The sequence below is a fragment of the Mangifera indica genome, chromosome 1 (genome assembly GCF_011075055.1).
Source record: "Mangifera indica cultivar Alphonso chromosome 1, CATAS_Mindica_2.1, whole genome shotgun sequence".
Lineage (NCBI taxonomy): Eukaryota > Viridiplantae > Streptophyta > Magnoliopsida > Sapindales > Anacardiaceae > Mangifera > Mangifera indica.
This window is the reverse complement of record NC_058137.1, coordinates 8,434,586-8,448,801: the sequence shown is the minus strand read 5'-3', so window position 1 is coordinate 8,448,801 and position 14,216 is coordinate 8,434,586. Positions and strand designations below refer to the sequence as shown.

At 31.5% G+C, this 14,216-nt stretch overlaps 1 protein-coding gene across 2 annotated transcripts; it reads right to left on the bottom strand.

The window, feature by feature from the left end:
• Positions 1-125: 125 nt before the first annotated feature.
• Positions 126-4,613, bottom strand: LOC123206134 (ubiquitin carboxyl-terminal hydrolase 4). Of its 2 annotated transcripts, XR_006499956.1 has the most exons (7): positions 4,284-4,613; positions 3,355-3,471; positions 2,802-2,900; positions 1,602-1,790; positions 1,150-1,331; positions 415-872; positions 126-325 (listed from the first exon to the last, which is right to left on the bottom strand). XR_006499956.1 is itself a non-coding variant. In XM_044623297.1 (6 exons), the coding sequence occupies exons 1-6, from the start codon at positions 4,398-4,400 to the stop codon at positions 467-469; spliced, it is 1,110 nt and encodes a 369-aa protein (XP_044479232.1). In that variant the 5' UTR covers positions 4,401-4,613; the 3' UTR covers positions 126-466. The 2 variants fall into 2 exon arrangements, 1 of the variants encoding a protein (XP_044479232.1); XM_044623297.1 differs by having other exon boundaries at positions 126-872.
• Between the last annotated feature and the right edge of the window lie 9,603 nt (positions 4,614-14,216).

The window sequence follows — 14,216 nt, the reverse complement described above, 5'->3', positions numbered from 1 at the left end:
TTATAATAACTCAAATATCGAATAAAAATGTGATTGATTAAAATTTATCTTTAAAAATGGATACAACCAAATTCTTGAATTTAATCCATGCAAAATCATAATACTGGTGAGTGAACAGATTTCAATTGGCATTGCAATTTTCTAATTGTTAAATCATTCTCACGCAGGAAGAATACAAATTGTCTGTGTGCTGCTCTTTTTTTCCTCTTATTGTTGAACAAAAACCAAAAGGGCAGAAGGGTGCTTCCACCACCATCCACTGTACATCCTACGTATAAATTTTTCACAACCCATTTCCATTTCCAGCTCTCTATCCTTAACAGCTCTTCTCACAGGTTGAAATAAAAAAACAAAAGATAATTAATCCACATTGATATAGCAAAAAGAAAATCGAGTCTGAATGATTAAAAGTACCTAATCATTGTAATAAAAACAAAGCCCCTCATCTCATCCCGATCTCCTCAACTCAGCTCTTGTTACTAGCGGCAATGCCCTCATAGAACAAGATGTATCCGTGATCTGTATTACTTGAATATTCTTGTGCCGACCCAAAAAAAGTCTGCACAGCTGACTCGTCAATCATCTCCACGTTTTCATCATCAAAAAACAGCCAGTGGTTATGGCTTTTCACAAGACTGATATAATGCCCATGATTTGGCCCGCTCCCAACATGGACTACCACAGCAAATAGCGAATACTCGATATCTGCATCTTCCACAGTGTTGCTAAGCTTAAGTTCAAGTGGAAAGACAACCCGATATGATAGCTTCTTGTACCGCCCAAGCTGCTCAATATACTTAAACCGCTTTAGATGGATGACCAGGATATGAGGAGGCTTCTTTATCTTCATCCTCTTCTGTGCTTCTTGCAAGCTGCAACATAATGAAAAAGATTCGCCAATGTTATTGAATGGGATAAGTTGCAACCAAAGTCAACAAAATAATGAACCCTAACAAGCAATTAGAATTCCATAGGAAGCAGAATGCATTCTAAATAATAGAAAAGAGGTTTTTTTTTTTTTTTTTTGGCCACAAAACCTGATCCAAAACAGTTAGAAACAAGCAGCCAATAAATAATATCATAAAACTATGATGAATGCAATATCAACTGAGGCCAACAGTAACTAAGATTTCAGTACGAATCACCAACCTGCAACATTTGTCACAGAAAAATTTATCCTCTGCATTCAAAGTTTCTGTGGAACTAAAATTTTTCAAACAGCTTGTTATTGAACTGTTTTGTTCTATATCAACACTCAAGTCAAAAAAAGTTTCATCTCTAGCTGTGACAGTCTCACACCGCAAGCACCTTGTTTCATTGGTAAGTATTCCCTGATTAATACAGAAAAAGAAATGGTGATTCTTATACAGAATAGCAAATATAAAAATTTATAAGCATTATATAGCAATACATTTTTATCTTCAATGAAAACAACACTATTTTTTTTTCAAAGAACTTAAGTGCTACTACTACTGTAGAAACATAAACATCACCAAGATATATAACAAATTGTATCAAAGAAGATAGGAGCTAACTCAATATTTTACTATGCTGCTAACTAACTGATGAACAACAATACATAAATGGACAAGAAATTTCACCTGAAAATTTTTGTGCACCCAGGTAACCAAAGGCTCTTTCTGAACACCATTTGCATGGCCATTTTTCAGCCCATTTGCAATCTTTTCAGGTGGTGCTGAAGTTTCTGGATCACTTTTTGAAGCTTGAGCCTCTTTCTCCAGTATGTCAACAAGTTCATTCAGCAAGAAATTCAAGAATTCATGAGCATCCTACACAGAAGGGGAAAATAAAGGAAATAAATATTTATTCCTTTCTATGATTTTTAAATTACTACAAAAGCAAATTTGAAGCTTTTCTACAATATAATGTGGCAAAGAAAAGGGATGCATTAATAATAGGATGAAAATGAGCATCCACCTTATACTTCATTACATGTTTCAACACATAATCTAGAGGGCATTTACTTGTGCCTGAACTGGTGATGGTAGCAAATTCGCAAGCATTACCAAATTGTCAGCTCTCTCTAAATAACAAGCATGCAAAAATCCCAAACATGCTTCAAGCTCTCCAGATATTAGGCCACCATTCTCAATTGGCAATCTGAACCTTCAGAACTCAACTGATCTTACAGTAGTTGTCCAAGGCAATCAAAAGCATTGCAAAATAAGGCTGGATTAACTAAAGTCCTATATCATGGCTTCGTTAAAGTATAGACTAGAATTCGCAACTAATGTTTCAACAAGTCTACCAAGCTCCAAATACTCTAAAGTGCTTGCTCGCAATTTCCATAGTCAATTCTAGCATCTGCAATTACTATTTACTTAAGCAAATTTCACGGTAATATGATTATCCATTTTACCTGTTTCATGCCAACAAACACTATCTGGTAAAACCAATGCAACCCATGGAGTAACGTTCTAGACCAGGACTTCTAGGCCAGAAGGAACACTTTGCAGTGAAAAATTCACCATATATTAATAATCATCTTAAACAAAATCTCTAAGTAATACTGGAAGCCTATGAAAAGAAAATACATTGCTATAACGTAGTGTAGCTCCAATGTCACAAAAATCCAGCCACCAAGTAGTTGCACTAGTAACATAAACCTTCAAAAGGATGAACAAGATTTTATGGATAAACCGTATCATTTTCATCATGCATAATCATGCCCTCATTTGTTAGTTTCAATTGCCCTTTCTATCTCCGACATCTTTAACCTTCTCATATAAATACAACATTCCCAGTAACAGATAACATAATCAGTTACTGATAAAACATACCTGGTGCATATAGCTGCGGAAAAGCTCATTCTGTTTCTTCAATCTCTGCACAAAACGCTTTGGGGCAATGACACCTGTTTTCTTCTTCTGAGAACTTATCTACCCAAACAGAATAACAAGGCTATTGTTAACAGTCGACTGAGCTAGATCTTTCTAGGAGAGTACACACATTATTATTACAAGAAAATATGTTAGATCGAATGAGAATAATCATGTTGCCCATAATATCTAAGAAGAAATTTCAATTAATTCCCTATCAACTTAAATTGATCGCACCAAAAGGATAATTACTCATGACTATAACTATGAATACTTGTTTGAGAACTTATTGTATATCTAGACATGAGAAACAAAGGAACAAAATTAAGAAAGTATTCTCATATGGGTAATAAAAAGTTGGGTCATTTACATAACGATTGTAGCAAAAACAGCCTATTGCACAATGAAATACAAAAAAAATTCCTATGCTTAAAAAATGGGATCGACCCTATGGTCAGTATGATGTAAGAGTAAAATGCAACAACTGCACCAGATAATATAAGCAGAACTTTACCTGTGTAAATAAGTCTGCCAAACATGTCAAGAGATTCTCTTCAGCATCCCCTACATTTTTATTATTTGAGAAGTACTCTAGCAACTGTTCCCGAAATGGAACACAAAAGTAAAGTGCCTGCATAGAAAAGGAAAAGGTTTGATGAAGTTTGAGCATACCCTTAAAATACTCATTTTCAAAAATTATAAAGGAAAATGCTTTCTATTTTATTGCATAAGAGATGATATATTTTGTCTCGTCTCCTAGACATTTTCAACAAGTATATAAAACAAAGCCTTTGAGTATTCAACTCCCTCCAATATAAATACATACAAGAAAGTGTTATCTAATCTACGCTACTATAAACACATAGAATACAAGGAACTAAATAGCAATTTTTGGCCAAAAAATCATAAATTTAAAATCAGGGATGTCTTAGAAAGGAAACCAATATGGGTATTTCGTAGATGTTTAAATAGAGAAACAATATGTCTGTTCTTCTTAGGCATTCTTTGGATGACATGGAAAAACATGACATAGAGTTGCTAGCAACTGACTTTAAAATGTGTGTAAAATTGTATATAAAACTATATCTAGAAGAAAGGCCAACCAAAATTCTCTTAAGTGGCATGGACTTAACCCGAAACGAAGCATACTGTAAACCGCTTATCCTTCTTCCATTGTTATTTTTAATTTACTTTTCAGTGATGTAACCCAGTAGTCGAGCATAACTAATACGAAAAAAGGACAGCGTTTTAACCAGCAAAAAGAACACATAACGACAAAAACACAGACGAAACAATACCAAATCAACTACATCTAAACTAACAACTAACCCTTATCGGTCACACGACAATCAAGAATCATCAAGAACTCCAATAAAAAGCTAATTAGAAATTCTTCACAAAAGGAACTAAATCGCAGAACTAATAGAAAAAAAAAAAATTGACCTGCAAAACGCTGTTGCAATAACAAGTATTGCCAAAATTCTCGAGGCCAAAGTAACGCTCGCCTTCGGGGAATTGGTCGCCGAGAGCCTTTTCGAGTTTGGAGCCGGCAGCACCCATGAGTTAGACAAGGGGTAAGAGTGAGTCAGATCTTGTATGGCTCCAATTCAACTCAGCGATTTGCTCTCCATAAACAGATGACGAGTGAGAATTGAACAGAATTGGTTAGGGTTTGTAGTTTGGATTCTCCTTTTTTTTTTACTTGCTTTTTTTATTGTTTTTATTTGGCCGTGTGAATAGAATAAATAAATACAAATGGAATTGAAAGGTGAAGAAAATAAATAATCACAGCGACCTGCTGCTGTTGGCTGGTGGCTGTTGTTTATATTGCCAATCCTTTTATTTTATTTGCCACACCTTTGTCACGTGCTGCCAAGCTGTAAATTCATAATTAATTAATTTAATTTATTTGTTTTTTAAATTTTATAACATTTATTGTTGAATTTAATTAATAAATTTAATTTTGGAGGCATAAAATTCGATCTTAACTCATTTGAGTTGTAACTCAAATACATTGTTTATGATTTTAAATAATTAATAATAAAATTATGTATATAATTTTATATATAACTAATATATATCATAATTGATTAAATAATTTTAAATTAAAAATAAAATAATATCTAATTATATAATTGTAATATCTTTCCCTAGAAGTACTACCCACCGAAGGAAAAATGTTACGAATTAATATTCGGAGCGTCTATTTTTTTCTTTTAAAATACTTTAAAATAAACACATCATTAAAAGTGTTTAGAAAGTATTTCAAGAAAACTGAAAATCTGGAAGCGAACAAAAGATATATATACTCATATGAAAACTCATCTGAAAATATCTGAAAACAGAGAGTAATCATATGCAACTGTACCATAATCTCAAAAAGTCAAAAGTCGACAAGAACATGTCACTATATGCATGTAATATAAACTAGAGATAACCTGCTCCAGCCGGATCTACCTATGCTAACCTGACCCTGTCTCGTAGCTACCTCGATCACCTGTACCTGCAATCAGGAAAGAAAAGGAAGTGAGTGATAAGAACACTCAGTAAGGGAAAAGAATCAAGTAAACTATCTTTTTTCTTGTTCTAACTCACTTTCGGGACTCAACCTTACATCCTAACCTCTATAAGAGATTGAGGGCGTAATCTAGTTCATTCTTTACTATTTGGGTCATACTTTGTCTCATATGGTATCTATTTGATACTTTCTGGAAGCTAACTATAGGAATTTGACACTTTTCTAAGCTCAAGCTCTCTTTCTTTCTTTCACTACACTATTTCTGAATCTGAATTGAGTTCTATTGCGAGCATGCTCTACTACGAGCAGACCCTACTAGGGGTCTATGTCTTACTACGGACGTGTCCTACTACGGACGTACTCTACTACAGGCGGTGTAGTATAAAGTGCCCCCTCATAGTTTATAGCATACATGCGGGTCTTATATCTTACTAATTTTACTTCCATCTAAATTTGTTCATAACTTACCAAACATTACTCTTGAGACGAACCCTAAATCTTGAGCCTCAAATTCCTTTTCTTGCTTTTCTTTCTTTTTCTTTTCTTCTTTTCTTTTCTTTCCTTTCCTTTCCTTTCTTTTCTTTCTTCTTCCTTTCTTTTTTCTCCTCTTTTTCTTTCTTTCTTTCTTGCCCAAAACTATGAAATACTGTTCACAGAACAGTCATTTAGCAGAGCAGCCTTCTTTTTCATATAATTTAACAGCCCAAACGGTTTCTAATTCATACAAGCTATATATAGTTGAAAAGAAGATTCAAAAATATTTCTAACATGCTATAATAACACTCATAATTCAATAGATAAGACAGTCAAAACGTGAGATAAAATCAGTGGCAAAAACTGCCTCCTCTGTTTATTTGGTAAAACAGTCCTTATGGTTCATACAATATTTAACAATCCAAATGATCTCTAATTCATACAAGCTATATATCATTGGAAACAGGATTCAAAGAGCTTTCCAAAAAGGTATAATAGCACTCATAAATCCTTAGATAAGACAGTCAAAACGTGAGATGAAATCAGTGGCAAAACTACCTCTTCTGTTTATTTGGTAAAACAGTCCTTTTGGTTCATACAATGTTTAATAGTACAAATAATCTCTAATTCATACAAGCTATATATCATTGGAAAGAGGATTCAAAGAGCTTTCCAACAAGATATAATAGTACTTATAATTCATCAGATAAGACAACCAAAACATGGGACGAACTCAATGGCAAAAACTATAAATATTATGTAACTTTCTGCCATGAACAAAATCACACACATAGACATCCCAAATGGTAAAACAATATTTCTCAACTTCAAAATCATCATTTATAACATAGATTCTAAGGAACCAAAAACCTAAAACATACAATATATCAAGAATGATTCCCTTACCTTGTTTCAAGCTAAATCTTTGCAAGTTAGTTTTTTTCTCTTTGTTTTGCTTCCTTTATCACCAAGACCATTTTAAATCAATACCAAAACACACTAACATATTCACATAACATGCATATAAACATAGATAAAAGGGAAAGGAAGGAGATCTTTGGTTACCAAAGCTTTCAAGTGCTTCCTTTTCTTTTATTTCTTGTCTTCCAAACTCCTTCAAATCTTTTCTTTTTCCTCAAGAAAACAAAGAAAAAGCTTGAAGAATAGTGGCTGTTGCAATATGGATGGGAAATGATAGAAAAAAAGGTATGAGCTGCCCTTTTTTACTTTCACTCCATTTATATGCAATCTTTATCCCTTTTCTCTTTATCTCTTTTTTTCTTTTTTCTTTTTCTTTTTCTTTTTGTGTATATATATATATATTTATATAAACACCCCCATACATGTTACTATATATATCTATATTTAAAATTGAAAATATTTCCAAATAGAGTCCAAAGACGTAATTACCTCTAGAACATACCCAGGGGTATTACAATAATGATACATTATTATTTATATAAAAAATTATATATATTATTTTTATATATAATATTACTTAATAATAGAAAAGTATAATAAAATGTAAATGGTTTTTTTTTTTTTTATAAACAAAGAATTTTAAAAACTATGTATTTAGTCAAAGTGATGGTGCATGCATTAGTGCAAAAGTCTAATACAAAGTTATAATTTTCCAAAACCTTTTTGAGATGGGCATTGAATTTGTGCCCCATATACTCTTTATTTTGTTAACTACTCAATGGCCCTTTTGTATTTGCATACGCATGTTCTTATTTTATTCAAAAGCAAGAAAAATATTAATTTTTAATGAGAAATTGACTAAAATCATGGAAATTCAAGGTACCTAAATAAAATTGACTATTTCTTTTTTCCAAATGTTAAAGGAATATAACTAAGATATTATACGTTGACAAAGGAATACTATTATATATACAAACAAATTTTATAACTTAATCTGTATAAGTTGAGATAATAATATCTTATGAGATTATTTTAAAGTGAGACAAAAACTAATCAAGCTTATCACCCAATCATAAGCTGTTATCTTAATTTATATAAATAAGTTTGTAGAATTTATTTGTACATATAGTTTTATTTTTTACGAAAATATTCATATATAAATAAGACTTAAATTCGATTCTAACGTTTGAAATCTCACATTCTCACCCCGCATAATTATTAAAATCACACATACTCACAAAACTAAAGCCAATTTTGGCCATTTCACTTTATTTTTTATATAAATTGAGGAGACATGAGGTGTAAACTACTGAGCTTTGTCAACTTATTTCAAATATCAAAGATAAGGGGAGACACTATAAAGTTTGATGTTGGAGTCTAGATGATTGAAATATATAATGAACAAGTAATCATTGTTCTTTGAGCAAAACTTAACTCATTTTTCAATGTAATCATGGTTTGAGCATTTAGTAATGGTTTTTGAAAGCATCATTCCACTTGTAGTGTTTTGATAGTTTATGTCCTGGGAAAAGAATTAGGGCACAAGATCCATTCTTAAGGTTGCTGTGCATTTTGCTGGAAGCAAAAAAGTTCATAAATTTGAAGCTATTAGTGAAAGGTTGAAGGAAGCTCAACATATAAACCGATAACTTTCTGTGATTGGCGATGTCATCTCAGCTCTTGCGCGAAAGAGTATGCATATTCCTTACAAGAACAACAAGCTTACTCAAGTATTGTAGGATTTTTTAGGTACATTTATACTATCGATTTTTTCCCATGATAATAACATTCAATTTTTTCCTCTCAAGTATCTCGATCTTACTTTTTGTGCAGATGGGCAAGTGAAAACATTAATTTTTGTGCACATAAATCCTAAATCAAATGAAATTGGGGAGACCATTAGTACACTCAAGTTTTTTGAACAGGGTGTCCATAGAACTTGGTGCTGCCACATCCAACAAAAAGAGCGATGAAATTCAAGAACTTAAATACAACTCTTATCATTGCTCGTTGTATTCGAGACTTAAAATGATTTGTTCATTATATAGTTATCAAACCTCAAAGAAACAATTAGAGAGAAAAGAGGCAAAGTTGGAACAACTAAAAGGTGCAAGTACAAGAAACACAACAAAAACTCAGAAACCAAGAGCAGTTTCACCTTTTTTAGTGCCAAAATGTGGTATTAGTGCCAACTTGAAGCCTGATTCAAATCAAATGGAGGTAAAAGAAAGCACAATGAATTGTCTTTAAAGGAAATTTATAATTTTGTGTTATGTTTATGGATAATTCATCTCCTAATATGCGATTGCATTTGTTCTTTCAGGTTAGTAGTTGTTCTTCAAGCAAGCAAAAGAGGTCAGGATTTCCTTCCACCTTCTCTAACAAGGAACAACTACCTAAAATGTTTGTTAAGTCTAAAGATAGAATAGTAGAGTCTTCAAAGATAAGAACACCATTTCCTTCTATTAGAAGATCAACATCAATTGATAAAGGGGTTGTTATTAGAAGCAGGGTGAAGGATGAAACAACTGAGAACCAACTACTTAGTCAAGTTCCATTTCCTACTAAAGTACTAGTCAATAAGTCTATTGCAGCATTGCCATCAATCACACAGTCAACAAATAACAACATTTACCTATGCCAACAGTGAATAAGGCTTTGAAGGTGAAGAAAATTTAACAAAACTTCTCAAGGAATTCACAAATCTTGAACCACGGTACTATAAAGATCCTTATTTAAACATTTATTTTTGAGAAAATAAAAACATGATTCAATGCAACATTTCTGAATGTATGTAGGGAACAAGTGTAGCAAGCAGATCTAACTTTGGTTGCAAAACAAGAAAGCAAGCTTCCAAATGGTCAAAATCAACAAGTAAAGGAAGAAGGCAACATATCAGTGTCAAAATAAAGAAGGAGTCAATTAGTTCTTTGAGGAAATTTTTTGGTAATGCCTTAAGGATTCACAATATATAGAAATGTAATTCATAGCCGCTTATAGTTTTATTATTTTTTGCACATTCATAGTTCATGTTGGAGTCTTGAGTTTCATAATATGTTTACTTTTCAACTAGAATTCTGAGGATGTTTTGGAGATAGAATTATGGAACCTTTTCCTCTATGATTGAATATAAAATGCATATATATTTTTTTCATTGTTCTTTGTTGATGAAAATAGTTCAAGACACATTATTTATGAAATTGTGGATTCCATCTCACATGAAGTAATTAACAAATCAGTATTGTTATTGTTAACTATAATTTGTAATCCTTATTATAGCAAATTGATCATCATGACCCATCGACATAGGTGCATTTGTTGAACCTCATAACATTTTGTGTCTTCTTTATTTTAAAATTTGTTTAATATTTGTGCATATTTTAAATGATTTCGTTGCATAAGTGGTATAATTGTAGATATCTTTTCTAGCAAAAGCAGTATTAGAGCCTTAGATTCAACCTATGGCTATTATAATTCAACAATTGAGTTTAAGTTTAGAAGAAGGTTATGGAGAGAATCTTCGTCGTCCTCATAAGCAATTATAAGTAGTGGAAATGTAAAATGGAAGATGTCTTCTGTCAACAGGAATTACAAAGTGGCTTTAAAGGAAGAGAAATCAAGAGAAATGAGAGGTGCAATATAAGAAAAGATCAATCAAAAAACATGTGAGATAATTCGTTTGTGTCTTACTAAGGAGCAAAAGTATCTTTACATAAAAGAGACATTTGCATGGAAGCTTTGATAGAGTTTGGATGAAAAGTATCAAGAGATGTGTATTTTATTTGAATCAAATCATACAAATAAGCTTAACCCCTCCCAAGGGTGATTTTGGAATGCAACATGGGTCATTTAGCTACATTGAAACTCTAGGATTGTACAAAAAGTATCAAAGTTAGAAAGAAGACATTAATACTAAGGTGTTCCCTTCTAAAAGATTCTTGTTGAGGAGGTTTTCCTTGTACTTTTCATCATAATATCATTATACTTTAGGTATACACTTTAACATATAGTGCCTAAGAGGTTTAATCTATAAATTATATATTCAAAATTTGTCCACATTAAGAAAGACTGAGATGTTGCCTATTAGCTAATTGTGCACAACAATAAATATAAGATCAAGGCTTTTAGATTGTCAATATTCAAACAGGAATTGCGCTGAAAAGTAATTGTTATTCAAAGACTAAGAGATCGGGTTTATTGGATATGCATATATTAGTCAATTAATAGTACAACTGATGTTTTTACATATAATAACAATGGCTTTGCCATAATTTCATCATATTTTAGGTATACAAGTTCACATAAAAGTTGTTGACTGAAAAAAGACTCTAAACATTGCTTTTTAGCTTATTGTGCCTTGCAGTAAATATAAGGCCAAAACTTGTTAGATTGCTAATGGATCAACAGAAACCTCTCCAAAAAAGTTATTGTTGATTAAGCACAAATAGGTGAGTTTTGTGTAGTTCGTAAGTTCAAAAGGTAATACACCTGACAACAAATTGAAACTTAAGTAAAGCTTTTCAAGCTTCACAAGTTTTCCATAACTTCTTGCTATGTTATCAGTTAGAAGATTCAATGAGAGATCCAAGAATGTAATTTTTGTTTAGTTTCCAATATCACCTAAAATTGCATTTGAGAAGCTACTGTTCCATAATGAGAGATAATGAAGCTTCACAAGTTTTCTAAAACTTCTTGTTATGCCTCAAATCAAAAGATTGAATAAGAGATCCAAGTCTGTCAACTCTATGCAATTTGCAATTTCATATGGAATTATACTCGTTAACCCATTCTTATATAACACCAAAAACCTATTAAGCTCCCTAATTTGCCTTGGGATTGGGTTAAAGATTAAATTCTGAGACAACATTAGGGATTGCAACTTGCTATAGTTTCCAATTGTGAGAAGAACTGAATAGAACAAACTTTGTCCATTTCTAATGTATTAGAACATAATGAATTTATACATGAATACTATCTTATACAAGGAAAACAAATAACTATATAATAGGAAACACAATATACAACAAATCAACTAGAAAATTATTATATTCTAAAATATATTTTAACATCCCCCTTCAAACTCAAGTGGGTAAAGAGTTTGCTAACTTGATTGAGTTTGTGATATAAGTCATGAAACCGTTTTGAAGGATGAACTTTAGTGAAGACGTCATCTATTTGTTCCATAGGAGACACTAAAGCAAGAAGAAAAGTGTTTTTAACCAAATAATGATGAATAAAATGATAGTCAATCTTAATGTTGTATTGTGAGTTCATGAAAAACATCATTATGAGTAATCTAAATTGCACCGTGATTATCACAATAAATGTTTGTAACTTTGGATTGAGGAACTCCTATATCTTGTAGCAACCATTGAAGCCCAATGAGTTAGAAAGTAGTGCCTTCAAGTGTTTGATACTTTGTTTCAGTACTTGAATGAGAAATAAATGTTTATTTCTTACTACACGAAGTGATGAGAGAATCACCCAAAAAAAAAAACCAATAATAAATGGGGGAACGTCTATCTTTAAGATCGCTTACCCAATCAACATTAGAATATGCACATAGTATAAGTAATGACAAAGAAAAATAATAAAGACCGTGAAACAAGATACTTTTGACATAACAAAAGATACGAAGTAGTGCTACAAAGTGAGTAGTATGAGGAGCAGTCATAAACTGACTACCAATATGAACAACCTATGTTATATTCGATTGAATGACAATTAACTAGATAAGACTTCCAACTAATTGTGTATAGAAAGTAGGATTATCTAGAATAGTTTTTTCTATAGGAGAAAGTTTGAGATTGGCCTTAAGTAAAGTGTTGGCGGTTTTATTATCAAATAGACTAGCACAAGATAAAAGATTACTTGCATACTTGGCTTGAGATAAATAATAACCATCACTATTAGAGGAGACTTTTATGCCAAGGAAATAACTCAAGTGACTAAGATATTTAATTTTGAACTCTATGCTAATGAATTGCTTTAACTTTGTAATACCTTGCAAATCATTTTTGGTAATAATCATATCATCAACATAAAACAATAAGAAGATACATCTCTTTGCAGTTTTACAGATGGAAAAAGCATGATCTTAATTACTAAAAGAGAACACAAATTGGTTGATGGTAGAGTTGAATTTAGAAAACCACGCTTATTGAGCCTTTTTAAGTCTATATAAGGCTTTACAAAGATGATAAACCTTTCATGGTAAATGATTATATCCAAGTGGGGGTTTCATATAAACTTCTTTGGAAATGTCCCCATTTAAAAATGCATTCTTCATATCCATCTGAAAAATTGCCACTTTTTAACAGCTACAATCACTATAAGATCGTGAACAAAAGTTATACACACTACTGGAGCAAAGGTTTCCTCATAATCAATGTCATATTCTTGAGTAAAGTTTTTTGCTACTAACCGAGCTTTATAACATTCCACTTAGCCATCTACACAAGTTTTAACTTTATAAACTTATTTTCATCTCACAATTGATTTATCAGGTGATAAGTCAACCAAATCCCAAGTATGAGTCTTTGCTAATACCATATTTAAAAAGCAACATAACCTATAACGAGATTCTAATTTTGATCATAAAACAAACAGATCTAAAAACTTTAAGAAAATTGTAATAAGGAGTTTTACCATATAATTGTTCATAAGAACTTTGGATTTTAGTCCCCGTAATAGGAATATGATTGATTGTGTATATAGCTGTAAGAGATGCTTCGCCCCAAAATTGCTTAAGATATGATGCAAAGATCAAAAGTGTACAAACAATGTCTAGAATATGTTTATGTTTGTGTTCAACTTGACCATTTTATTAGGATGTACTAGAACACGACCTATGAATAATAGTATCACATTAAGATTGAATAATAAGAAGTTTAGTATCTTTATATTTCATAATATTATCTGTTTGAAAAATTTTAATAATATTAGAGAATTGAGTTTTGATAAGAGTAGTAAATCTAGCAAAAATTTCAAACAACTGAGAACGATTTTTCATAAAATATATCTAAGTAAATCAAGAAAAATCATCAACAAAGATCATAAAATAATTAGCAACTCTCATAGTAAGTATGAGAGATGGTCCCTAAATATTAGTATGCACAAGGTCAAAAATAGCAAAAGAAATAAAAGTGCTATTATTAAAAGGTAAAACATGATGTTTGTCAAGTTCACATGAAATATAATCAAAATTATTAATTCTAACATTCCTTAGAAAACCACTAGAACATAAAGATTTTAATCGAAGGGAGGAAACATGACCAAGATGAGAATTCAAAGTAGAAAAAGACACAACAACAACATACTTTAACACACTATAAGTAGTTTAGAAAGGTAATTGAAAAGATGTCAACTCAAATAGATGACCAACTTTACGCTTGGTCCCAAAGATTTGTCTCATCTAAGGATCTTATATAGAACAACTATAACGAGAAAACTGTACTTTTAAA

Bases quoted from the DNA above. Each gene is read 5' to 3' on its own strand.
- LOC123206134 (XM_044623297.1), bottom strand. From the start codon at position 4,400: ATGGGTGCTGCCGGCTCCAAACTCGAAAAGGCTCTCGGCGACCAATTC. The intron at 3,472-4,283 runs GTCAATTTTTTT...TTTTCTATGCAG, and splicing joins ATTGCAACAGCGTTTTGCAG to GCACTTTACTTTTGTGTTCC. The intron at 1,791-2,801 runs GTATGTTTTATC...CCTTCTGTGTAG, and splicing joins TCCGCAGCTATATGCACCAG to GATGCTCATGAATTCTTGAA.